The following is a 26,052-nucleotide window of genomic DNA, read 5'->3' on the forward strand; positions in this document are numbered from 1 at the left end:
AAGACTGTTCAGTAAAAATAAATAAATAAATCTTTTCAATTCTCTTCGAACCTCGCGAGACAATCACCTCACCTTAATTGGATGGTCTGCCTCACGTCACAGTATTTGAAATTGAGGCGATCCTAAAAATGTCAAATCAACACGCGAAACGTCAACAATTTCCGCTTCAAAATAAAAGTAATGTGCCGTTTTATTTTTTTTCTTCGTTTCTCTTTTTAACCTTGAATGATAAGCCTTTATGTTAGACTTACACATGTATGATTTTATTTGATTTAAGTTTGTGTTTCACGTTTGGCTGCTGTGATGCAGGAAAGTGACAACTTTCAGGACTTTGAAGTTTATCTAAATGGAGTGAATATACACACTGAAATGTGTAATTATTATAAAAACACAGTAAAAATATAACCTTTTCTTTTTAAAATTTCAAAATCAGATGACTTTTCTTCTTTTTAGGGTTCAAGAAAAAGAAGAATCATTATGTGTTCACACAACAGATTGTTATTTGGTAGCTCTCAGCACAGAAGAGACACCGCCTTTTACACACACGCGCGCACACACACACACACACACACAGATATTTGAACATATATATAAACATATTCAGATACACACACAAAAATAAGGCGGAAGCGAAACCGTCGGTGCTTTTATTGTGAAAAGCTGTTTCCGTGTCATACCGGAAGCGGTGGGCTTGATGCTGAGAGCTTCATGTTCCCGGTTAGCAGAAGGTCAGCCAACAGCAGCAGCAGCAGCGGATAGTTGTCGGTCAGGTAGCACGAAGTTAACGATCGATCGGTTAATCGGCTCCGTTTGTGCTCTTTGGGCGGGAAACCGGCAGCTTTCGGTCAGTGTCTACCAAACTAATGCTAACAGGCTAACTATTAGCTGCTAGCATGCAGTGCGCGCACCCCATGAAGAAGAGAAGTCTGGAGGCGGAGCCGCGCAACTCCAAAGCGGTAAGACACCTGAGGAGGAGGAGGAGCAGCAGTTTATTAGGAGTAGCCGGGGTCATCAGAGTTTTTGGACAAAAACAGTAATAACTTTATTTAAACAGTTTACAGAGACACGAGCCAAACAAAAACCATAGAAGAAGAAACAGCGAAATAAGAGAACTACAAAATATAAAAACAAAGTGACATCAGTCCTGAGCCTCTTCAAGTACATCAAGTACATCTGCAGGAACATCTGCAGCTTCTCGGTTGCTTGGAGCTCTTATTTGAACCTTCAGATGTGGCTCGGTTCCTCTGATCTTCGTACCTCAGCCTTTCCTCCTCGTTCCCTTCATTAAGAACGGCTTCCTGATGGGCTTAAGGTCCAAATCATCTCCCGGGTCCTGTGTCGGGTCTTCAGAACCCGTTCCTCTGCCGTGGAGATTTTAGGCCTCACACTTCTTCTGTCCAGCTTCCTAAGAAGTCGAAGCGCACCACGCTGAGATAAGCAGAGCTTTCAGCTGACAGCTCTCTGGGAGTCGCACTTTCTCCCTTATCTTTCCTGCTTGGCTTTCATGTCCTTTGTATAGTCTCGCTTATTCTCTAACCCTAAGAGAGTCTCCCAGACTTGTTCTCTAAAAACCTAAAGAAGAAATATGGATTTGATCAACTGGTCCCTTAATGGAATTGACACCCTTGGGAGAGCCCGATTGTCCTGCGGAGACGTTTGCTGCCGGATACTCGATGGTCGGTTGCGTCGTGTGTCTGACGACGCTCGATGGAGGACAATGAACGACATCTACCAATTCAGAACCACGATAACAGAGTTCTGGCTGATTGGAGCTGGTTCAGCTTATTGAAGAACAAGAAGCGGCTACAGCTGTTCAAAATCCCACCAGGCTGGCCGACATGACAGACGATGGGCAGGGCTGTGAGTAAGACTGTGTTTATTGAACGCAATATGGATGCGATCTTGGAGAAGAACAGGAATTGAGAGACCTGGTGACCAGTGACGGACATTAGACCAACTGTAAAATTGGAAGCAGTTTGTTTGCCCCAAAACAGCTGCCATCTCCATCATGAAGATGCTCAGGGCACAAGCTGACGGGAATAACAAAACTCTCCTTTAGATAATAAGACTGTTTGTTGTGACTCTCTCCCTCCTCATTCAAGGCCGCCCGTGTCGACCGAAGATTGTTGACTTTTGCTTAACCTTTCTCTCGGCTGAACACACGCATGCACACGCACACACACACACACATGTGCATGTACACTGACACAGAGCTTCATGGATTCATTAAAGAAACGGGAACGCTGACGTGTTTCTGTGACGGGAAACAACGGGTCAGAGGGGACGTGAGACGCTGCATGTAGAGGTAACTCTGTATGTGAAGTTGGGGTTTTGAAAACATGTTTAGCACAATCTTGTGTCGGTACAACTGTTTGCTTGTGTTGGGAACATTTTGCTTTTTGCATAAAGTTGGCTGATGGCAGCACGTGAACATCTGCTTTGCAGGCTCGATGAGGAACAGCTGCAGACTCCAGCATGTCGGTCTGACACAGTCCCCGTTTATAAAGTGCGTTACAAACACCAGCATCACGGCCAACAGCTGGATGTTCCTGTTTGAGTGCAGCCAGCCAAACAGCCACTTCCTGTTTACAGTTTATCCTGGTTTAACATGGACTCACTGCTGCAGCACCACAGTGATCCCCTCACACTGCTGTTTACTTTCCTCAGGTATAACATAAACTAATGTGAGCCTGTGAGCCCGGCCAACCAACCGCACGACGTCACACTCCGTGCTGACAGAAGATGGCGCTGAACATGTTTTTAACACTTGAAGCACTGATTTCTTAAAGCCAGCGTCACAGACAGAGTGACAGCTGTGGGAGTGTCTGAGAGCAGGTCCGTGGGGTAAAGGAGGTGTGCACCACTGCGTGTCTCCGGGTCGGGTATGAAAACTGAGGGCTGACGGAGGCCACTCAGTGACTTCTTCATGACCTCTGTGGTTGCGTGCTGTACTTCTGGATTACCAAAACGCAAGTTTAGAAGGAAAGTGACACACCTGCTTAGCCCCACCCCGTCAGTGAGGTCACAGTTTCAGGTGAGGTCCTCAGGTGTGCTGATGGTGCTGATGTTGGGTTTTTTTTTCAGAAGCGGCTCTGTTTGGAGGCGGAGCTCCAGATGTCCGACTGTCCAATGGAGACGTCGCAGAGCAGTCCTGCGACCAATCAGCAGCCGGATCAACAGGTGAGCTCGTCGAGCTTCCTCTGACTAACACAAGATGTCATTAAGATGTGAGGGTCAGAGGTCAGCTTCAGATAAACGTGGTGGAAAGTCCTCACCGTGTTCAGCTGGAGGACAGGTGTACAGGTGCTGTTGCTATGGTGACTTGTGTGTGTATGCAGGTACGGCCCACACCTGTTCTGCTCTGCTGTCCGAGGTGTCTCAGAGGAGAACCGGTAAGACGCCGAACTCACGAAACATTTAAGCCCTGCCCCCTGTGGAAGCGAGGCTTACAGAGTCGTCTCTGTGGCTCCGTGATTGGCTGAGAGCCTCAACGGTGTCTTTCTGCCTTTTCAGGGTCACTTCAACCACATCATGGGCCTCTGAAGCTCCACCCATTCTCCTGCAACCAGCCGTCCAATCACATTGATGCTTCAGGTGCTTCACTAAAATGGTGCTGCTGGAAGATGTCATCAAGGCCCCACCCCACCTTCACATAGAGCTGGGCGATAGAACGATAACGATATGTATCGCGATATAACTTTTACTCGATAGAGAAATTAAGCTATCGCGATAGACCTCGCCGCTCTTGTCCTCTTAAAAAAAAAAAAAAAAAGGTCAGCCAATCCAAATTAAGTAGCGCAGAGCCGAACCAATCACAGCCGCAGCGTCACGTCGCGTGACTTGTTACGTACCGCACAAGTGCCAAGCCGCACGTGTGTTTGTTTGGGAAGCAGCCAGCGCGTAATGGAGGAAATGAGTGCGCCGACTAGAAAAATCAACCGAGCGTGACCGAAGAGAAAACAGATGATGGTTCCAACGCCGGAGAGATTGTCGAACGGAAGAGCCATAGAAGTTCCGTAGTGTGAAGGTATTTCGGCTATTTCAAGTCTGACAAAAAATAGAGTAGCGTGCACTGTAAATTGTGCCGAAAGCAAGTCTGCAAATACAATAAACTGGTGCATGCGTCACACTGTGCGCCACGTTATTGTTTCGGTGAAATGAATTTCTACAATACTGTTACTGTTAATTCTACTCTCTGCAGTGTTTAAATGCTTACATATACACACAGTTACTGTCCCTCCACACATACGACTCGGTTCTGCTTCTATGCCCCAGCTTTGTTTACTTTTTCCCACCGAGGCTTCTAGACTTCTGATTGGCCAATATTTCTGCACGGTTAGGAATCTAGCGCCACCTGCTGCTTTGGCATGTTCATAGCAGCGTTTTCCTTCATTTCTGCCTTTATGTGTGGACGGGATTATTTTTTAAAACGAAAACGGAAAATCTCCGTTTTCAAAAATACCCGTGTACGTGTGGACGTAGCCTCAGTCTCTGACTGGAAGCGCTAATTCGTCATTCGGCTTTTGTCAGACTAAAGTAACTGTTAAAACTGTTTGAAAAGCTCAGCTATACAACAAGGAGAGATTGAGAATTTCCTTTTAGTTCTCAGTTTATTTGATATTGACAAAAGTTAGTCAGTTTTGTCTGTTCTTCTGTAAAACAAACTAAGATTTATTTTTAGAATTAATATTTTGCTTCTAAGTGGAATTGACAATTTAGTCTGTTTCGTTTGTTCTATTTTGAAACTTAAACGCTTTAGCGGCTGCCTTTTGTGTAGTTTGCAATATTTGCCTTTATTTATCTGAAAAAGTCTCATGTTCCTTAAGTACATCTACCCTGTTGAACTTATTATGGGAAATAAATATTTAAATAAAAACAAGCTGCTGATTATTTCACATTTTACTTGTGAGCAACAGCACATTTAAATCTTACAAATATAGTTATTTGGCTTATATCGTGATAGATATCGTTATCGCCTGAAATGAAAAAAACATATCGTGATATGAAAAAATCTCATATCGCCCAGCTCTACCTTCACATCGTTGTCAAGGAGACGGTTTAACGTTTCCATCCAGTGATGCATTCAGGACCAGCAGTACTCCTCAGACTTAAGTTCTGAAATCTCTGATGTCCTTGTGTCCCTGAACACACCACTGAGTGTGAGCGTTTACCTGAGCTTTAAGCCCACCCCCTCTCCTGTGTGATATGTGCAACAGTCCAATCAATGATCAATAACTGTGATTGACGTGGTGGTGCGTTCACTGTCTCCGTTTAAAGGGCTTTCACACGGTGAAGACTTGTGATGTGTTTACAGGAAAAATGCCAGTAGAATATTTTTTAACTCCAGTATAGAACCGACTGAAAGGCTTAACGAGGTGTTAATGAGAGTTTACTGTAAGGGGAAGGAAAATCCATGTGGTTTTTCAAAATAAGAGTCTTCGTGTCTGTACATTTCTATTTTTCTGAGGCAGATTTGTATATTTTTTACTCTGAATTTGACTGAATGTAAAAGCAGCTCCCTATTTTTGATGACATCACTTCCGCTATCTGAGGCCAGCATTTGTACTGATTTCAGAATAAAAGCTTTGACTGTGAACAGCTTTGTCCCCCTTTTCTTTTGACTAAACCAACAAACAAGCTGAAGCGAGGAGAACAGTGATGATGGCAGCTGGGGCGTTTCAGAGAGCACGGTGGCGCCTTTAATGGTCAACGACCTTTGACCTTCATCGTGCTGGAGAAGTGTTGATGCTCTAGATCTCAGCTGAACATCGTATGTTTAAAGTGACTTTTTGTCAGCCTGGCTACAGAGCTGAAGAGAAACCTGGGGTTGTTCTTATTTTCTTCAATCAGTGATGAATAGTAAGATGTTCTGGCTTTGCGGAGGGCTTTCTTATAAAGCAGCAAACTATTTCTCCAGGCTAAATGATGATCCTCTAAATTTGTGACACGCCATTTCCTCTCCAGATTACGAGTCATCTGCTTTAGGCTACGTGTTTGAGAATTATACCAGGTACTTCTGATTAGAGACCTTAGTTTTCACTGGAGCTACAGTATCCAGAGTCGTACGTAGTGAGGAGGTGAAATTATTAACAAGATCGACCTCTGTTGGGGTAGTGTTCAGATAGCTGCTCTGCTCTGTGTTGGTACAGGGCATTGAAGATGATAACAGTGGGTGGATTATATTCTTAAACTTAGTTACAGCACTTTCAGAAAGACATCTACTGTCATCTTTTCCTAAATGTCTTTACAGGGAAAAGACTTAAAGTTCATGAAACTACAGTTAGAAAAAGACTAAACATGTAAGGCTTGTTTGGAGGAAACGCAGGAGAAAGGGTCTTCCGTCTAACATGCAAACCTGGGTTTGGAAAGCGTTTTGGAACAAACCTCGTCCATAGTCTAAGGAGCTGGGACTGGACCCGTTTGTCCTTAATGCACAGCAGGGTTCGAACCCCTCACACGAGCCATCAGCACGGTGGATGATGATCCGAGAGCAGTGTGAACTCCTCTGCCCACCAAAGCATTCTACATTCGGAGGCTGTCTGTCCCACAGCTGACGCTTGGACCAAACCGGGTCATCAACAGGACGATGACCCAAAAGAAAAGAACAGAGCTGCTGCTACGGTCCAGTCAGAGCTCAGAGAGCCGTGCATGAATGAACGCTGCAAACCTCGATGAGACGAAGCTGAGTGAACCACAGCAAACCATTAATGCTGATGATAATGGAGCTTCTACAAGCTGCTGAGTCACAGTTTGGTCCTCACAGAGCTGCACAGTCCAAATTTCCATATGATTGTAAATAAAAACCAGTTTCATCTGCATATAAATTGACTTTTTGTTTGAATTGTTGGGGAGCACAGAGGATGGAAGCAGAGGCCCTGCTGCACAGAGACAAATGTGAATTCTTCAAACTGTTTATTAAACTCAGAATTTGCTTTAAACTGTCAGCAGAAACAAAAAAAACATCAACAATTTGAAAAAAAAGGCAGGAGAAGAAACCGGAGTTGGCCCGCCCTCCTCCACTGTATGCCCCACCCTCCACCGCTATCGGCCACGCCCCCTACACAACTGACAGTCCCCTCCTCCTCCGATGTCGGTCGTTCTCGCGGTCACGTTGGTTTGGCTCTCTTGGCTGCTGGAGTTTCACCTGTTCGGGTAGAAACACACCTGGTCAGTTACCTGTTTATCTTCAGCACTGATGACACAGCTTACAATCAGTACTCCGAAGCCCACTCGGTGGTACACAGGACCCCACTCTGGGTTCCGGTTATGTTGCTACACGCTGGAACATTCAGAAGTTGCCATCCAGAGAACACATCCTGGACATGTCCTCCTTTCTGACCACAGAATGACCAAACTTTGAATAAAACAAATGTCTGTTTCCAAGAGCGACCATCTCAGGGCCAGGGTCATTTCCTCTGATGCTGTTATTGAGGTTGTGCAGACGTGGCCATTGATCACATGACGTTCGGCCGTCCGTCAGTGTTGGACTGAAGCTTCAGTCACACGGGCTTAGAGACGACCGTCTGTGAGGGAAATGAGTATTCCTGACCGTGAGTCCCGCTGCAGCCGGCTCAGGTCACTTCTTCAGGAAGAAATGTTTCAATAAACCCGAACATCCAGGTGACATTCAGGACGGACGTCCAGCACATGGACGTGTCTGATATCAGCCAGTTTCAAGAGGTGTTTGACTCGCTCATCATCACTTTATTCCACCGCAGCTCAATCGCCACAGAGCACAAACATCTGTAACATCTGTAAAGATAACCGGACTTAAACCTACCGTCTACTGAGCCCTGTGGCGCCTCCTGCTGGCTCCTCGTGGTGTAGATGATTCCGCTGGCTGTCCTCCTGGTTTCTGACCACAAACAAACAAAGTGTTTCCTGAGAGGGTTCGTGCTCGCTCACAGGTGCAGGTGCAGCACCGGGTGCTCACCTGCGTGCAGCAGAGCGGCTCTGCAGGTGGACGAGACGGCTTCTTTGGCGTCTCCGTCTGACAAACCGAACAGCAGAGCTCTGAGGAGGAGCATCAGGACCACAACACCACACGCAGTAACACACGCAGTAGTACTGCAGTAACACACGCAGTAACACACGCAGTAGTACTGCAGTAACACACGCAGTAGTACTGCAGTAACACACGCAGTAACACACGCAGTAGTACTGCAGTAACACACGCAGTAGTACTGCAGTAACACACGCAGTAGTACTGCAGTAACACACGCAGTAGTACTGCAGTAACACACGCAGTAACACACGCAGTAGTACTGCAGTAACACACGCAGTAGTACTGCAGTAACACACGCAGTAACACACGCAGTAGTACTGCAGTAACACACGCAGTAGTACTGCAGTAACACACGCAGTAGTACTGCAGTAACACACGCAGTAGTACTGCAGTAACACACGCAGTAACACACGCAGTAGTACTGCAGTAACACACGCAGTAACACACGCAGTAACACACGCAGTAACACACGCAGTAGTACTGCAGTAACACACGCAGTAACACACGCAGTAGTACTGCAGTAACACACGCAGTAACACACGCAGTAACACACGCAGTAGTACTGCAGTAACACACGCAGTAACACACGCAGTAGTACTGCAGTAACACACGCAGTAGTTACTGCAGTAGTACTGCAGTAACACACGCAGTAGTACTGCAGTAACACGCAGTAACACACGCAGTAGTACTGCAGTAACACACGCAGTAGTACTGCAGTAACACACACAGTAGTACTGCAGTAACACACGCAGTAACACACGCAGTAGTACTGCAGTAACACACGCAGTAGTACTGCAGTAACACACGCAGTAGTACTGCAGTAACACACGCAGTAACACGCGCAGTAACACGCGCAGTAGTACTGCAGTAACACACGCAGTAACACACGCAGTAGTACTGCAGTAACACACGCAGTAACACACGCAGTAACACACGCAGTAACACACGAACACACGCAGTAGTACTGCAGTAACACACGAACACACGCAGTAGTACTGCAGTAACACACGCAGTAACACACGCAGTAACACACGCAGTAGTACTGCAGTAACACACGCAGTAACACACGCAGTAGTACTGCAGTAACACACGCAGTAACACATGCAGTAGTACTGCAGTAACACACGCAGTAGCACATGCAGTAGTACTGCAGTAACACACGCAGTAGTACTGCAGTAACACACGCAGTAACACACGCAGTAGTACTGCAGTAACACACGCAGTAACACACGCAGTAGTACTGCAGTAACACACGCAGTAACACACGCAGTAGTACTGCAGTAACACACGCAGTAACACACGCAGTAGTACTGCAGTAACACACGCAGTAGTACTGCAGTAACACACGCAGTAGTACTGCAGTAACACACGCAGTAACACACGCAGTAACACACGCAGTAACACATGCAGTAGTACTGCAGTAACACATGTAGTACTGCAGTAACACACGCAGTAGTACTGCAGTAACACACGCAGTAACACACGCAGTAGTACTGCAGTAACACACGCAGTAACACATGCAGTAGTACTGCAGTAACACATGCAGTAGTACTGCAGTAACACACGCAGTAACACATGCAGTAGTACTGCAGTAACACACGCAGTAGTACTGATGAAGGATACAGGTTGGTGACATCATACGGTCCTCTGAGCTCGAGAGCCTGCAAACAAAAATAAGCGTACTGAGCACGGCCACCAATCAATCAGCGATCAATACAGTCACCGATCACAGACCTTCTGAGCTGCACTGGACAGAATCACACTCTGAGAAAAAACACAAACACAATTTAGTCACGTGACAGGAAGTCGAGTCGTTGGTACAGGAAGCATTGGAGAAACAGCGCCACCTTTCCCTTGCAGCTCTCCATCAGACTGACGGCGTTGGCGATGGTGTAGCGCCTCATGGTGGAGTCTCTGATGGCTGCAGAGTACGACACCTCGAACACCACACCTCTGTCTATGGCCTACACACACACACACACAAACACACACATTAATAAACAGTCACGTGACGGTCGCAGTAATAATCTGGGTCACGATGCTCAGTCACCCCGTTGATTGGCGCTCTCTTGAAGAAGAAAGGAAGTTTCTCCGTCATCGGCACACAGATGATGTCGATGTCATAAACCATGCAGGCTGCCTGCACACACACACACACGCACACACACACACACACACACACACACACACACACACACACACACACACACACACACAGGGTTACATTACATGCATATGAGAGGTTTTGGAACTGAGCATCCAATCATGGTGCTGATGTGTGTATATTGTGTGTGTGTGTGTGTGTGTGTGTGTGTGTGTGTTACCACACAGCAGTGTTATTTTTACGCAGTGTTCAGGTGCAGCACGAAAAGCCAGATTTATTTTAAAAGTGTGCAAATAAAGCTGATGAAGCAGAAAGTCCTGCAGTCAGTGAACACAGCACAGTGTTTGCGTGTCAGTGAAGCTCACGTGGAAAAGTTTCTCTGAGGTTGGCTGGACAGCGAGCAGGTCGAAGCGACGGTACTCCGGAGCGTTCGGCCTCTGAAAACACACACACACCAAACCATGAATCAGGTTGTCACCCTTCAGATTATCATCCTGTAACCATGGACACGGCTGATGTAATCTGGAATCTCTTTAATTCAACTTTAGCAGAAACCACGGTTGCCTCTAACCACTCGAGTAATCCTGTAATCCAGATATTTAAAATGTACTTTACAGCTGACACAGGCCCCGCCCCCTCAGCACCCTGCCTTACAGATTGATTATGAAGACGTGATCGATGAGTTTACAGGTTTATGAAACGTCGGAGTTTACAGAACTCACAAAGTGACTCGCGTCTGACATCACCACCGTCAGCCTGTTCAGCACTCTGATTGGACGAGATCGACCCTGCACCACGGGCAGCTGATCGATCAGTTCGTTGATCGGAGTCGGGGTGGGGATCTCCTGCAGGAAGGAAGTGACACAAAATAAACATCTGAAGCTACGGATGCTTTTTGTTAAAAACTAGCCACAGATGTTTTATTTATTGATTGCTAATCAGACAGGTTCAACCTGAATATTAATTCCACGGTTTCTGTACTGTTCCTGAACGCAGCGCAGCAGGTGCACTCACCTGTTTCTTCTTGGCTGTGGGCTCAAATACGTAGTTGAGGGCGATGGTGGAGAACCCGACTGCAGGAGGACAGAAACACATGTGTGAGGGCTGGAAGGTTTTCACCGTGCGATGCAACACATCTGAGCAGGAGGCGGCTGATAATCACTGACAGCTGCATAAATGTCACGGACACACTCACAGCAAGAGGAACCTCTAAAACGGCCTGTTTTTTGAATGGAGTCTGGTGTAAACGCTGCTCACAGATTACATCTGCACCTTGGCTTACTTGATGCTGAGTCAGATTTCTGCGTTAAATCTTTTTCATTTTGTTTCAACTAAACTCATAAAACCGTTAAAAATTGCAGATTTTTGAATGGAGTCTGGTTTGGCTGTTGTTTGTTGTTTTGGGTGTAAAGCTGATCATTGAAACTTGACTGACAGGACGTTTCACTAATAATAAAGTGACCGTGAGAGGCTGAAGACATCAAACCCTCCTCAGTGACAGGTGGAGGGCATCAGAGAGGAGGTGAGACTGGTTCAGGTGTTACTGAGAGATGAGATCAGTGAGGATGAGGACATTTACAGGAGGAAGCAGGAGTGGAAACTCCAGCAGAACAGCATGAGAGAGCAGAGGAGGGTGAGGGCAGAGGTAAGGAGTGAATGTGTTGTTCACCAGATTTACACTGCAGGTAAAACTCCTCCCCCTACAGCCTTACCTGTAGTCAGCCTGCAGTCCACAGCCACACCCCTTCCCCATCTGTCACTTTCACTCACAACCAGGTTCAGACACAAACGAGAAGACTCCACTCAGCCAGGTCTGCTGGACCAGCCGGCGAGCACCATCAGGCCGACCCTCCTGGGTGATCAGCTAACAGTGATGCAGGTGGATTCGCTGGTGTCCTGGATTGTTGTTACCTGTTGTTACAGGAAGACCACAATATGTGCGTCTTCCACAGTGTGTGTCTGACAAGGTGATCGGCACCACAGGGGACCGTTCTCTCCCCTCCACACCACAGACTTCAGCCACTGCACACAGACCTCCATCATCAGTAGGGTTTCTGATGACTCTGCGGTGGTTGGATGCATCGGTGAGGGTGATGAGTCAGAGTACCGGGCTGTGGTCGACTCCTTTGTGACGTCACACAGAATCATCTGCAGCTCAACGTGGCAAAGACCAAAGAACCGATTGTGGACTTTAGGAGGACCAGGAAACCTGTGACCCCTGTTTCAATCCAGCGTGAGGACGTTGTGGAGGACTAGAAATACCTCAGAGTGCACATAGATAATAAACTGGACTGGGCTAAAAACAGCACTGCCCTCTACAGGCAGGGCCAGAGTCGTCTCTGAGGTCCTTCAACATCTGCCAGACAACGCTCAGGATTTTCTACGAGTCTGTTGTGGTCAGTGCATCCTCTGTGCTGTTGCACACTGGGCCAGCAGGTTGAGGGTTGCAGAAGCCGACAGACTCAATAAACTGATCACAAGGCCAGTAATGTTGTGGGGAGGGTACTGGTCTCCCTCAGGGTGGTGTCTGAGAGGTGGATGTTGTACCAAATAAAGACAATACTGGACAATACCTCCCACCCACTCCATGACATGCTGGCCAATCACAGGAGCACGCTCAGTGAGAGACAGATTATCCATAACGCACCTGCATCTAACACACTGTGATAGTTACAGCCTCACTATCAGAGGAACGAAGTCCGCAGGACAAGAGTTGCTCGATGCTAACACTTATACATTTACTGTGTGTAACTGATTATGGAGCTGTTTGTTCTAAGCTGTATTATGTTACTTAGTTCAGTGTGTTACGGCTCTGACTCGGAACAACTGCGACCATATAATTAAAATCATCAGTCTCTCGGGAATAGAGGGTACAGACTTTAGTTTACATTTCTGCAAACCGCGGAGAAACCTTAAATTGACTGTTTTTGAATGGAGTCTGATGGAAAACTTCTTGCCTGCCCTTTTCCACCAGACTCCATTCAAAAAACAGTCATTTTTAAAAGCCGCTGGTCCCGGAGACAGGAGCGTTACGTTCCCGCGGCTGAGCAGCGGCAGGCCGGCGAACAGAGCGTTGTCTGCGGCCGCGGACACTCACGGTGAGCCGCCGTCTCCACGACGCTGCGCAGGTCGCTCCTGTCCGGGAGAAACGACACGTTCAGGTCCATAAACACAGCCATGATGCCTCCGTCCGCCGTTCCACCACGTGTGCGCAGCCGCAAAGGCTGCTGGGAACAGCAGTCCTCACGTCACAGCCGGAAGTAGCATTAAAGTCGTTTTTACCGCACTGATAGTGATGGGAATTCAAGATCTTTTTAGAGAACTGGGTCTTTCGGCTCCCAATGGGCTCTTTGGGTTGTTTTGTTGCTTTAATTAATTTATTATCATCAACAATATAAAAATATGCACAAAAGGAATTACTAATGTTAAAAAAACGTGGTTTTATTTATTTATGTTTATATATAAATATATAGGGTGGCCCCTGGAGACAAAGCACGTACAAGCTCCAAAACACATTTCTAGCGTTAACTGAACTTCCGAAACAGAGCTACCTAGATCACTTAAATTACACAATTGAAAGCATATGTGTATTGTTTGGGTATGTAATAATAATTAAAAATAATAATAATAATAATTTTTAAAAAAATGTTCATTTACCTGTTACTTCACACCAAATCCAGTCATTGGTAATAACAACTTGACAGATATTTGGAGAGTAAGAAATCCAGAAATTAAGAGCTTTTCCTGGTTTAAACCAAATGGAGCTTGTAAATCTAGAATAGACTATTGGCTAGGAAGTGACATCATTCTTAGCCACACTGTAAAAGTTGCAATGTCAAATGCACCTCTATCTGATCATTGCTTTATTGAACTGTGCTTAGAATCGGAAATTAGACAATCAAATAAAAGAACTTATTGGAAGTTCAATGCCAAACTTTTACAAAATGAAGACTACTGCAACATAGTCAAAAAAATTATAAAAGATATTATGGCTGATCATCTAATTGTAGGATATATCAATAAATGGGAATTCATTAAATTCAAAATTAGAGAATTTAGTATTCAATTCAGTAAAAACATAAGTCAAAAGCAAAGAGAATATGAATGTAAATTATTCCAAGAAATTACTTATTGCTGTAGTAAAGATGATCTAAATACCCAAGAAAGGAGTAAACTTATGGAGTTGCAAACTAAATTAGATCAGCTCTACCTAAATAAAGCAGAAGGAGCTTTTGTGCGTTCACGGGCCAAGTGGATTGAGGAGGGGGAAAGAAATTCTTCATATTTTTTTAATTTAGAAAAGAGCAGACAGAAAAGAAATTTTATATCTTCTCTGTTAATTGATGGCATTGAATGTGACGACCCTAAAATTTTGGAGAATGAAACTTATATATTCTATTCCAATTTATACTCCTCACAGTTCTCCCAAGCAGATTGTGATGTCTTTTTTGATCAAATAGATAATCTGATCCCTAAAATTGATGAATCATTTAAGGAATTATGTGAATCTGACTTCAGAATTGAAGAGTTAGATGCATCTGTTAAGAAAATGGCACTTAATAAATCCCCTGGTCCAGATGGGCTGACAGTTAATTTCTTCCAATTTTTTTGGGAAGACTTACGGGAAATTTTATTCAAAGCTATACTGGCCAGTATTGAAAAGGGAGAATTGATGTCTAGCATGAAACAAGGATTAATTACATTAATTCCTAAACCAAACAAAGATAAACGACAATTGGATAACTTAAGGCCCATAACTTTATTAAATACAGATTATAAAATTTTCTCTAGCTCAGTTGCAACAAGGCTCAAACAAGGGGTTTCAAGTATAATTAGTGAGACACAATCAGGGTTTCTGAAAGACAGGAACATTCATAATAATATCAGATTGGTTTTAGACTTACTGGACTACAATGATCTGATTAGTGATGACAGTTTTATTCTTTTCTTGGACTTTTATAAAGCTTTCGATTCAGTAGAACATCCTTTTATTTTAGAAACACTAACTCGATTTGGATTTGGGGATAAATTTAGGAAGATAATAGATATACTGTATAATGATATAAATAGCTCTGTGTCATTAGGCTATGGCACTGGTAAAAGATTTGGCGTCAAAAGAGGAATTAGGCAAGGGTGTGGAAGCTCTCCGTTGTTGTTCATAATGGTTGTGGAGATGCTCGCAATTCTAATTAAAAACAGCAGCGTTGCCGGAATTGAGATTATGGACAATTCTTTAATAATTAGTCAACTTGCGGATGACACTACTCTTTTCTTAAAAAATGAACATCAGATTCCCCTGGTAAAACAAATAATCACTACATTCTCAAAAGCTTCAGGCTTAAAGTTAAATTTAAATAAATGTGAATTATTGGCATTAAAGGAGTGTAATTCACAATTACTGTACGATATAAAGGTGAAGAGGGAGGTAAAATATTTGGGCATCACAATTTCAAAAGATCACAAAGTCTTAGAAAAAGTAAATATTTTAGATAATGTTGACAAATGTAAGACAATCCTAAATAAGTGGTTACAAAGAGACATCACAATTTTTGGAAGAATATTATTAACCAAAATGGATAGTTTATCTAGATTTATATATCCAGCTTACTCTCTATCAATATCGAATAAAGTTATTAAAACAATTAATAGCTTGAATTTTAATTTTATTTGGAGGAATAAGTGCCATTATATATCTAAAGATGATTTGGTTAAACCATACATTGAAGGCGGTGGAAACGCAATTGATTTTGATGTAATGAATGGTGTTTTGAAACTTAAATGGTTAAAATCCTTCCTAAATAATCCACACTCCATTTGGTTTTTTATACCAAGTAAGGTCTTTAACACACTAGGGGGTATCGACTTTCTCCTAAAGTGTGACTTTGAAATTACTAAGCTACCTGCTAAACTCTCTGAATTCCATAAACAGGTCCTTCTTTATTGGAAAATGTTATTTAAACATAATTTCACTCCACATAATAGCCCAATTTGGAACAATAGATATATACTGATGAACAGAAAATCTATTTTTATTCAAGATTGGTTATCAAAAGGTGTTTGGGCAATTGCCCATTTTGTAGATGAGGAAGGACATGTTCTAGGACATCAAGATTTTTGCCAAAAGTTTAATATCCAATGTTCTAAAAGTAAATTTAATCGGGTTATAAAATCCATTCCATTGTCACTTAAAAACATAGTTGTAAATGATATAATATATTCTGACATCTCCCCCAAGTTAAGGCAATTATATATAGATGGTATTCGATTTTGTGATGTTAAATGCAACAATAAGTTTCTTAGATCTTCATTAAGGAGTCTTTATTCTCCAAATTTACTTAGACGTAATTACATATTAAAAGATTTCCAAAGGGAAGAAATAGAAAAAATAAGAACTGATTATATCACCTTCCCTATCCCTCCTAAAGGGAAAGAAGTCCAATTTAAAATCTTGAATAAAATTTACCCGACAAATAGACTCCTTAGTGATAGATTCAAAATAGAAACGGGTAATTGTGTATTTTGTGAAACAGAAGAGGAGGATTTGGACCATCTATTCTTTTTGTGCAATTTTATACAAATATTTTGGTTGGATTTTCATACCTGGCTTTATTCCAGTGGGATTCAAATTACCCCATTTACCTTAAATATGATAATGTTTGGAGTGTTTTTGAAAGAAAAGAAAGCTAATTATGGTGTTAATGTGTTATTAATCTTGTGTAAGTATTTTATACATAAATGTCGCTTTTTTAAGATTAAACCAACACTGGCTCACTGGAAAAACGACCTAAACCTGTTGGTTAAATCTTTGACTTTAGTTAAAAAGAAAAAGGCTGCTTTTTTTGTTTCCTTTGTAGAAGATTTTGATTTAGTGAGTTAATAATCTGTTAAATTATGTGACCCCATCTTTATATTTTATTTTCACTATATATGAAAGTTGCTAATATGTAAGAAATGTTTATTCTCTGAATCTGTAATATATGGTGCATTTTGTTTGTATGTTTATATTACTAATAAAAAAAAAAAAAAAAAAAAAAATCCGGTCATTGGTACTTCCTGGCTTGTGTAGCCAGTAGGTAACAAAAGCTCAACACTGCCCCCCAGCATCCTGGAGCACGTCTGTTGTGATTTTACATGTTTTGGAGTTTGTACGTGTTTTGTCTGTAGGGGCCACCGTAAATATACTTTCATTTATTCACTCCACATAAAATGTAATAAATAAATCATATAATACAAAAACCAAATATGTACATTTCAACTTTTAACTATTTAAATTTTCAGCTTTTCCTTTTAAACAAATTTAAAGTGAAACAACACAAAACACTGCAAACCACAACACAATTAAATATAAATTAAAATAAGAAAACAAAAAGAAGATGCACATTCTCTGTCATACAGGCCTGGGATTATTTTTTGGGAGAGTGTTTTCCTGCTTGGAATTGCATACATAGGATTCACTGCATGGATAAACTTTCTGAATCCTTTATCATCTCCAACTGAAAATAGTTGTGGATGATTACTATACCTTTCTAATGTGACCTTGTTGTCCCTGGCTCTCTCTCTCTCTCTCTCTCTCGCTCTGTTCCTGTGCTACTGCGAGTGTAACTATCGCCCCTCCCCCCTCTGCTCAGCGCAAAGCACAAGGCTCGCGTGCAGAGTGAAGCGGAAAAAAGTGAGAGAGTGTGTGTGTGGGGGGGAGAGAGAGAGAGAGAACCCCCCCCCCCCCACGGCTCGCGATAAGGAGCCAGTCGCGTCGGTCACTTCAAAGAGTCGGCTCTAAGAGCCGTTTCGCTCGCGACCGACACATCACTATTGTCTGAAGTGAAAATTGAATATGAAACCTTTATTTATTCAAACTGTGAAACACTGGAAATAAAGTTTAAACAGACAGTTACTGATGGATGTTCAGCCCTGTCAGAGCCACGCTTGTCCACAGTAACCACACTGGCCCCAGTACAATAATAACATTCAAATAATGACGCAGCAAACAGTGACATCATATCCCAATTATGTTCATTATATCACATTAATGTTTTCTATCGTCTAATTAATATAATATTATACTTTACACACAGTTTTATTTTTAAATACATTTACATTTTAGTTATATCATAACTGATCATAAGCGATGAATTACATGCATGAATCATAATATAATTATAATTCCTGTAAGTGCGGTGTTTTTCCTGCAGGGGGCGGTAGTTTGCTTGCTGTTATTGTCGTCAGCAACATGAAAATATGAGCAGAAGAAGAAGCTGTAGCGTCAGCAGCTCCACGCGAAAGAAAGAGACTCACACCAGACTCCGTTCAAAAAGTGGCCGATTTAAGGTCAGAGCTGCAGCTTTAATACAAGAACTGTGTGTGTAACTGCAGACGGTTACTGCAGGTTTCAAGGTGGAGGCTCCCACTGCTGTGGGTGGAGTTAAAGGGCAGATCACGTGGTGATTGGCTCCAGCAGAGTCCAGGCCGTGATCAGCAGCTTTTACAGCAGCTGGTTGGTTATTGGGTGAGTGGGTCTAACCTTTGATCTTGTTATTCTCAATAACACAGTACATTTGTTTCCAAGGCAACTGACATTAAAACAAAATGCTCCTCTCCTTCCTGCACTGCATGCTGGGAGTGTGAGTGAGTTTGTTTGGGCTGTATTTCAGAAGTTTACACCCTGTGGTTGTTCATTGGTTAAAGGTAAGATAAGTTTATTTCACTGGGTTGTGTAGAATGAGGAGTTTGAGTTAACAGTTCACTGTTGAGCTGGACACAGACCAGAACATGGCAGAGAACGAATTAACCCAGGAATTAAAATATACTCATGAGTCAAAGTGACGAGTGTCACTGTAACAGCAGTGATAAGGTCAGCAACATCACCTGTGGGCTTCATCATCGGACCATCGTGCAGCAGTAGCACCGCAGCGGTGCTCGCATTAACAGTTCAGTGTTCATGATGAGATTCTGTTAAGCTTTTAGTCTTTTTTGGAGCCAGTGGGTGTCGAGGAAAATCCCTTGAAGTCGTTAACTCAGTGGGAAATCAGGAAAACTTGAATGAGAATCTTTTGTCTCTATATCAGCTACAGGAGGGAACAGTGGACTCTGGGAAATTTGTTTTTCCAGGAAACTGTTTTTCCTGCTCCTCCACCACTGCAACAAAGCTTCGTTACTCGGTCCTCTGCAGTCCAGGTGGTGCGGTGCTTTTAGCAGCAGGTTCTCCGAGAGGCAGCTGGAGGTTCGTGTGCAAGCCTCCGCTGCAGAAACGTAGTGGCTCTGCAGTGGGGGGTGTGGTCCATGGGTCCACCCTGCTACATTAGTGGGGTGGATGTCCCAGCTACATCACTCCAGCAGCGGCGCTGAGAGTGCTCATATTCCCCTCCCAAATACAGCAGCACAGCAGCCTTTCCAGCTTTCTCATTGGTCAGGCAAAGATGGGATTCATGCTAACTAGGAGAAAGAAAACGAGGTCCACAGATGTTGACCTCCAGGGTCTGACTGCTTATGAAAAGGCGGCACATCCACATGTTTCTGTGAAGACTGAACTCTGATGCTGTGCGTCTGTGAACACGTGCAGTAATATTTTCCCCTCTTTCTTTGTGTAACTGTTGACAAAGAGTTGTTTCAAAAGTCAAAGGTCAGAGGTCAAAGGTCTCCTCCTCTCTGAGGTCGTCAGTCACAGGTCCACACTGTCGGACTCTCTGGTGTCAGACCACAGACGCCGTACCTGAGCGTTTGTCCTTCAGAGAATCAGGTGTGGAGGTCATCTGCTGTCACCTGTCTGCAGGTAGGAGACCCCGCCCACATCAGAGCCATGCTGAGACCTCTGAGGCTCCTCCTCTCAGGCCTGAAAACGCAGCCAAGCCGCTGCTGCTCCAGCTTCGTGTCCAGGATGAGGTAACTCGTTATTTTGCTCGATTACTGATCGATCAGTCGGTCGATCGATGGGCTGATCAGCTGATCTGTCCTTTCAGGTATGTGAACAGGCTGAAGGAGGACGACGAGGCGTGCGCGGCGGCGCTGAAGGATGGCTCCATCTTCCTCTTCCACCGCTTGTCTCCTCTGCTGCGACGCCCCGACGCCAGAACCTTCAGCCCAGCAGCTTTCACCTGCTCAGGTACAGAACCGAGACCGAGCGAGCAGCGCTGAGGACCTGACAGTCCGGTGACATTCCTGCTGAGACGCTTTTTCGTGTTCCAGATGTGCAGTTGGTCCTACAGAGGCTCGGTTCAGACGGGTCGCAGCTGAAGGAGGCAGTTCTGATTGGCTGTTCTGAGCAGAACCAGGCTCAGTTCTGTCTGGATGTCGGTGAGAACGATTGAAATCCAGATCCCTGCATTGTGAGCTCGCCAGCGCCATGTTCCTGACTCTGGAGGTTCTGGTCTCTGTTCAGGAGAACTGGACCAGGCGGCGGTGGAGGAAGCCTCTCAGGGGACCTTCATCGATCTGAGGAAGGCCTTCTTTCTGCTGCCCGCAGCTGAGGCGCCTCTAGTGTCCAAGGTGAGTGACTGCAGCTGACCTCTGATACCCACCTGTTCGGTTCTGGTACCAAATCAGGAACGTTTCAGCACCGTCCCACCAAACCAATACTGATACCGCCCCAGTAGAAGAGTCACACAGTAGTCTGTGTGTCCTGACCCTGCAGGGTCAGGCGCTGCTGCGTTGGCATCAGACCAGCAGGTTCTGCGGCGCTTCGGGCCAGCCGACTCAACGAAACCGAGCAGGCAGCCAGAGGTTCTGCAGCAGCAGCTCCACCGTCTACTACCCGAAGGTAACGTCCTCGGTGCAGAACTGAACCAGAACCGAGCCGGGTCTGACTGTTTGTGTCTACAGATGTCTGCGGTGGCGGTCGCTCTGGTGTCTGATGGGAGTCGGTGTCTGCTGGGCCGCCAGCCATCCTTCCCACGTGGACTCTACAGCGCTCTGGCCGGCTTCTGTGACATGGGTCAGACTCACCCGTGTGTGTGTGTTTGTGTGTGTAGAACTCACCCGTGTGTGTGTGTTTGTGTGTGTGTAGAACTCACCTGTGTGTGTGCGTGTGTGTGTGTGTGTGCGTGTGTGTGTGTGTGCGTGTGTGCGCGTGTGTGTGTGGTCCCAGGTGAGACTCTGGAGGAGGCGCTCTGCAGGGAGGTGGCGGAGGAGGTGGGTCTGGAGATCCAGAGCATCTCCTACAGCTCCTCGCAGCACTGGCCGTTCCCGCACAGCTCCTTCATGCTGGGCTGCCACGCCTTGGTTAGCCCCGCCCACACTCAGGTGAGCTCACAGGTGATTATTGAGGTTGTGTAATCAGGACGAGGAGAAGCGAGCTCGGAGCTCCTCGTACTCAATGATGTAGTGTCATGTGACCTGCTCTCGTTTCATGTGCAGCTGAGCGTGGACAACTCAGAGCTGGAAGATGCTCGCTGGTTCACCATGGACGAAATCACCCGCGCCCTCCAGGTGAAAGCTCCGCCCAGGAGAGGCGACCCCCCCATCATCTGGCTTCCTCCGAAACACGCCCTCGCCAACCGCCTCATCAGGGAGTGGGTGGAGCAGCAGCGGCAGAGTGAGGGCGGAGAGTGATGGAGGCGGAGTTCCAGTCGGAGTCATCAGATCACACCTGAAACACGGATGTTTCACCTCCGCTCCTGAGATCTCACAGTTCAGAAGTCCATTCAGATTCTCTGATTTTAGCCTCCTTCACAGATCTAACCTGTGATCTTATTGAAAGAAACTTTTAATGTGAAAAACATTCAGTCAGTCACGACAGGAAGCAGCTCGTGGTCTCTGACCTGCTGATGTTTCCTCCAAACTGGTTTTAATTTTCAATAAAAATCCCAGAATGGAAAAAAGCTAGTGCTCGGTTTCTTTTGTCTGAGAAAGAATCAGCAAACACCAGCGTTCACTCATCAAACGTCCGATTTAACAAACGAGCTGTCCGAGGGGCATTCGAGGCCGCGGTGGCTCACCTGTCCAGGTTTACCTGAGGGCTCGCAGGACAGACATGAACTCGGGTGGAAGAGAAACATTTTCACTGCCCTGCTTCTGCTCAGCTTTTATTTTGGTATTTCCTGTGAAACACTGGAGGGGCGTGATTGATCACTCTTCTTCTGTGGTATCTGTCCTCCGGGCTCACTCAGGATAAAGCAGTTTGTGATGACAGGTTTGCTCTGCTCGTCCTCAGAGTGTGAGGAAGCTCCCAGGATAAATGAGTCAGTCTGGTTTGTGAGATTCGTATCAGGACGATAAATAAATGAGACCGACCGCCCTGCGTGCAGCTTTGACCCAGAGTGGCAGCACTGCTGAGAGCTAAACATGGTCTTCTCTGTACACCAAAGATTTCTGTTTATCCATCATGTTTCTGATTGGATGGCTGTAAATGGAAATAGAGCAAAACGTTTTTTATTGAAAGTGTTTATTTGTTTGATTTTTAGATGAAAAAATAAATATTTAGCTACTCGTTGGAGGCACAAACCGTAACGTGTAACCTGATCCAGCCCAGAAACAGGCGGAACGACAGTCAGACATCCGTGAGCGCTGTCCGGATCATAGTTAGAAACGGAAGCTGCTTCCTATTTGAACCGGAAGCCAGAGCAGCTCTTGGTGCAACCCCCCGTGTAGTTCGGGTCTGTGGGTCGGATCAGACTGGACTCTCGGTTCTTTCCTCCGGGCCCTCTGTCCTCTGAGTAACCGCTGAGAGCGGCCCGAGGTCCCGCTGATGGTCGGCAGGGCTCCGCGGCCTGTCAGCCCGCAGGATGAGCTTCTCCGCCGGCCTGCACACACAGCTGGCCGCCGTCATGGAGTCCCTCGTCCACGCTGCAGTGGCGGAGCTGAAGAAGCTGGTGGAGGCCGGAGAGGAGCCTACTGTGCTGGCCAGAGAGAGGACGGAGAGCCGCGAGAGGATGGTGAGGAGCGGGGACTGCCTGGTCGTTTGTTTTAATCAATTTTAAATCCTGCTTTTTATTTGTTTTTGTTTCTAATGTCTCTGTAAAGCACTTTGAATCACCTTGTTGTTGAATTGTGCTATACAAATAAACTTGCCTTGGTGTGGCGGTGTAACTGGTTGCCCAGTGTAGCTGGTGTGATGGTGAAACTGGTGGCCCAGACTAACTGGTGTGGTGGTGTGACTGGTGGCCCAGACTGTAGCTGGTGGTGGTTGTATAGTTTTGACCGTTGTCATGGTGACGGGGTGTGACCTCTGACCTCAGGTGCTGTTCGCCTCCATCATGGAGACTCTGGGGAACGAGGCTCTGGGGAAGATCCTCAACCTGCTGGATGAAGTCGGGCTGACGGCGGAGCCACCATCGGGCCGCGGCGCCCGGCGACTGCAGACGAGCGTACTCAACGTGCTCAGCAACGCCCATATAGGTAAGTATTGGCCCCGCCCAAAGACTCCACCCCCGAGCCTCAGTGACATCACCCTCACTGTGTTATGTTTGTGGCAGAGCTCGAGCACTCGTATGGACTCCGGCAGCAGGGCGGTGACTCAGCCACGCCCCCTAAGGTAAGCCTGCTGCTCTGGCTCACCTGTGCTGCGTTCACTGACCGTGACTGAGTGTATGTATATGTGTCCCTGCAGACCAGTTCGAAGGAGGAGGAGCAGGAGACGCCGCTGGTGCTGGCGGTCACCATTAAGGACGAGCACGGGAACATCAACCTGGGCGCAATCGCAGAGAGTGAGTGCTCGACCGCGGCAGGAAGTATGCCCGCATGTGTGATGGTCTGATCAGCTGTGCTTATTCTCTCAGGAGCCGAGGTGGAGGCGGCCCCACCGGACGAGTCGGAGCGGCTGTTGTCCCCATCGACGGTGACGAGCCCGGCGGGCTTCGTGCTGGAGAGCGTCACCTGGAAGTACTTCACATGCACGGCGTGCGGGAAGTCCTTCTCATCTCAGAGCAACCTCAATACGCACCTGCGCGTGCACACGGGAGAAAAGCCATTTTTGTGCAGCGTGTGCGGCCGCGCCTTCCGCCAGCGGCAGGGCATGCAGAGCCACATGCGCACGCACACGGGCGAGCGGCCCTTCGAGTGCCCCCAGTGCGGCAAACGCTTCTCCAAGCAGGGCCAACTGAAAGCGCACGCCGTCGTGCACACGGGCGAGAAGCCGCACGCCTGCGACCAGTGCGGCCGCCGCTTCAATCTGCCGCAGAACCTGCAGCGCCACAAGCGGACGCACGCAGGCGCCAAGATCTTCGTGTGCAAGGCATGCGGGAAGGGATTCACGCGCGCCGTCACGCTGCGCACGCACCAGCTGATCCATAGCGGCCAGAAGCCGTTCAGGTGTGAGCAGTGCCACAAAGCTTTCCGGCACGCCGTCAACCTCAGGAACCACCAGCGCACACACAGCGGCGCCCGCCCCTTCGCCTGCGACCTCTGCGGGAAAAGCTTCCGGCAGGCGGTGAACCTCAAGATCCACCGCCGCACGCACACGGGCGAGCGGCCCTTCTGCTGCCGCCAGTGCGGGAAGACGTTCAGCCAGCAGAGCAGCCTGATCTCGCACGGGCGCACGCACTCCGGCGAGAAGCCGTTTGCGTGCGGTGCCTGCGACAAGAAGTTCAACAACAGCAACAGCCTGAAGCTGCACACACGCGTGCACACGGGCGAGAAGCCGTATGCCTGCGACGTCTGCGGCAAGAGCTTCAGCCAGGGCAGCCACCTGCGCACGCACAAGCGCCACCTGCACGCCGGTGGGAAGCAGTACATCTGCGACCGCTGCGGCAAACGCTACGCCGACCAGCGCAACCTGAAGCTGCACAAGTGCGGCTACGCCTGAAGGGCCCGGAGGGCTTGAGTGTGCAGGGGGCGGGGCCTCTGATTTGGCAAACAGACTCTGTCCACCTGCTACCTTAATGGGACGGAGCGCCGCTTCGGCTTACGCATGACGTCATCACTGAGGTCACTGTGAACACTGATAATACTCAGATGTGAACTTTAATTTGAAAAGGTTTTGATGACATGAAGTGACCTTTCAAAATAAAAGAAAACGTTTATTTTTGTTCTGAAATGTTTGTTTATCATTTTTATAAAGTGACGTAAGAAGACAAACATCCTGCAGGACGGATCCATGAATAATAATAATAATAATAATAATAATAATCAAAAAGTGTTGGTGATCAATCTGAGGAGCACGAGGTGAGCGACTGCAGCTTCCTGTTTCATCAGCAGGTGCAGCACACCTGTCAGCACATTTCTGAGGCCCATCCAGAATAAAGTATAAAAAGTTAATGAGAAAAATAAATGGTAATACTTTAAAAGGTGGGGGCATGGTCACAGAAGGTGGTTTGGGTGTGATGTCAGCGAGCGCCGCACAGAACGCCGCCGTCCTGTGAATCGCAGGTGATCAGGCTGGTCCCTCACACCAGCACGCCTTCAAACACTCAAACTTTATTAGCACAGCAGCTGTTTCACACATCCACAGCTCCCTGATCCACCAAGTGTGTGTCTGATGTCAGGTTAGCCCTCCTTTATAAAGTCAGCTGTTGGTACAATAATCAATGTGACTGGTCAGCTGTTGGTGGCCCCGCCCCTTTATGTGATGGCCAGCTGAGCGCCACGTGAACCCGGGGGCAGAGAAACTGCACCCAGGTCAGTTTCACGCCCACAGCAGGAGTCTGATCTTTGATCCGTTTCTGGTCATTCACAAAGTGTATTTTAGTAAACTTCAGGTGTCAGCCTGCGGAGCAGGTGAAGGGTCATCCTCCAGCTGTTTGTTTTTTTTAACTTTATTTAACAAACAATGAGTATACAACATACGAACAGATGAAGTATACAAAACAACAAAATGAACACACAAAGCCAGGGGTAAATAGAAAAAAGTAACAATTATAAGAATACACGCAAAAATTCACATACATGTATTGTTTTGAGCGTTTTTGTTGGTGGAGTCTGATATTGATTGTATGTATATTTCCACATCCTTAAAATAATGACAGAAATATGGTGTTTTGTTAGTAAACTTACATTTATGGATAAGAAATTTAGCTAA

At 46.1% G+C, this 26,052-nt stretch overlaps 4 protein-coding genes across 4 annotated transcripts; 3 read left to right on the forward strand and 1 right to left on the reverse strand.

Moving 5' to 3' along the window:
- Positions 1-694: 694 nt before the first annotated feature.
- On the forward strand, positions 695-3,646 carry LOC146627422 (uncharacterized). Its single transcript, XM_085361719.1, has 4 exons — positions 695-956; positions 3,085-3,180; positions 3,339-3,392; positions 3,514-3,646. The coding sequence occupies exons 1-4, from the start codon at positions 894-896 to the stop codon at positions 3,541-3,543; spliced, it is 243 nt and encodes an 80-aa protein (XP_085217845.1). The 5' UTR covers positions 695-893; the 3' UTR covers positions 3,544-3,646.
- Positions 3,647-7,089: 3,443 nt separating this feature from the next.
- Positions 7,090-13,308, reverse strand: rpp30 (ribonuclease P/MRP 30 subunit). The gene is made up of 11 exons (XM_085361713.1): positions 13,207-13,308; positions 11,124-11,182; positions 10,832-10,954; positions 10,475-10,546; positions 10,056-10,145; positions 9,853-9,969; positions 9,740-9,769; positions 9,629-9,666; positions 7,934-8,013; positions 7,781-7,855; positions 7,090-7,144 (listed from the first exon to the last, which is right to left on the reverse strand). The coding sequence occupies exons 1-11, from the start codon at positions 13,286-13,288 to the stop codon at positions 7,107-7,109; spliced, it is 804 nt and encodes a 267-aa protein (XP_085217839.1). The 5' UTR covers positions 13,289-13,308; the 3' UTR covers positions 7,090-7,106.
- A 5,036-nt stretch (positions 13,309-18,344) lies between these two features.
- On the forward strand, positions 18,345-21,844 carry nudt13 (nudix (nucleoside diphosphate linked moiety X)-type motif 13). Its single transcript, XM_085361710.1, has 9 exons — positions 18,345-18,434; positions 19,876-19,985; positions 20,063-20,205; positions 20,289-20,396; positions 20,482-20,588; positions 20,734-20,859; positions 20,922-21,033; positions 21,187-21,341; positions 21,456-21,844. The coding sequence occupies exons 1-9, from the start codon at positions 18,345-18,347 to the stop codon at positions 21,648-21,650; spliced, it is 1,146 nt and encodes a 381-aa protein (XP_085217836.1). The 3' UTR covers positions 21,651-21,844.
- Positions 21,845-22,390: 546 nt separating this feature from the next.
- Positions 22,391-25,041, forward strand: LOC146627425 (uncharacterized). The gene is made up of 5 exons (XM_085361691.1): positions 22,391-22,972; positions 23,276-23,435; positions 23,513-23,571; positions 23,647-23,743; positions 23,816-25,041. Exons 1-5 carry the CDS (start codon positions 22,823-22,825, stop codon positions 24,838-24,840), a joined length of 1,491 nt encoding a protein of 496 aa, XP_085217817.1. The 5' UTR covers positions 22,391-22,822; the 3' UTR covers positions 24,841-25,041.
- The last annotated feature ends 1,011 nt before the right edge of the window (positions 25,042-26,052 follow it).

The sequence above is a fragment of the Diplotaxodon limnothrissa genome, linkage group LG8 (genome assembly GCF_057381915.1).
Source record: "Diplotaxodon limnothrissa isolate DT_005_m linkage group LG8, D_limnothrissa_male_GT1.1, whole genome shotgun sequence".
NCBI lineage: Eukaryota > Metazoa > Chordata > Actinopteri > Cichliformes > Cichlidae > Diplotaxodon > Diplotaxodon limnothrissa.